Source organism: Penaeus monodon, chromosome 24 (assembly GCF_015228065.2).
Source record: "Penaeus monodon isolate SGIC_2016 chromosome 24, NSTDA_Pmon_1, whole genome shotgun sequence".
NCBI lineage: Eukaryota > Metazoa > Arthropoda > Malacostraca > Decapoda > Penaeidae > Penaeus > Penaeus monodon.
The window spans coordinates 38,521,765-38,522,000 of NC_051409.1; the positions used below are offsets into that span (position 1 = coordinate 38,521,765).

At 64.8% G+C, this 236-nt stretch overlaps 1 protein-coding gene across 1 annotated transcript in view; it reads left to right on the forward strand.

The window, feature by feature from the left end:
• Positions 1-236, forward strand: part of LOC119588787 — a gene marked incomplete in the record, with an annotated part of 27,513 nt that overhangs the window by 722 nt on the left and 26,555 nt on the right. The window contains 1 exon segment of the mRNA XM_037937433.1: positions 58-209. Within this exon segment, the coding sequence (XP_037793361.1) occupies positions 58-209 (152 nt within the window).

The window sequence follows — 236 nt, forward strand, 5'->3', positions numbered from 1 at the left end:
TACGCTGTCCTCTGACATCATACAAAACTAAAAACCCTCCTCCCCCCTCCCCCCCAGACCCTGTGCTCCGGGAGATACAACGGACCGGAAATGGCGGCCCAGGAGATAGCAGCGCGGGTCGAGGAGGACCTTCGGCACTGCGTCCGCGTGCTCGACGTGGCGGCGGGGACGGGCAGGGTCGGCACAGAGCTCGCGAAGAGGGGGTTCACGTAAGAGACGCGTTCTGCGCTCGCTCG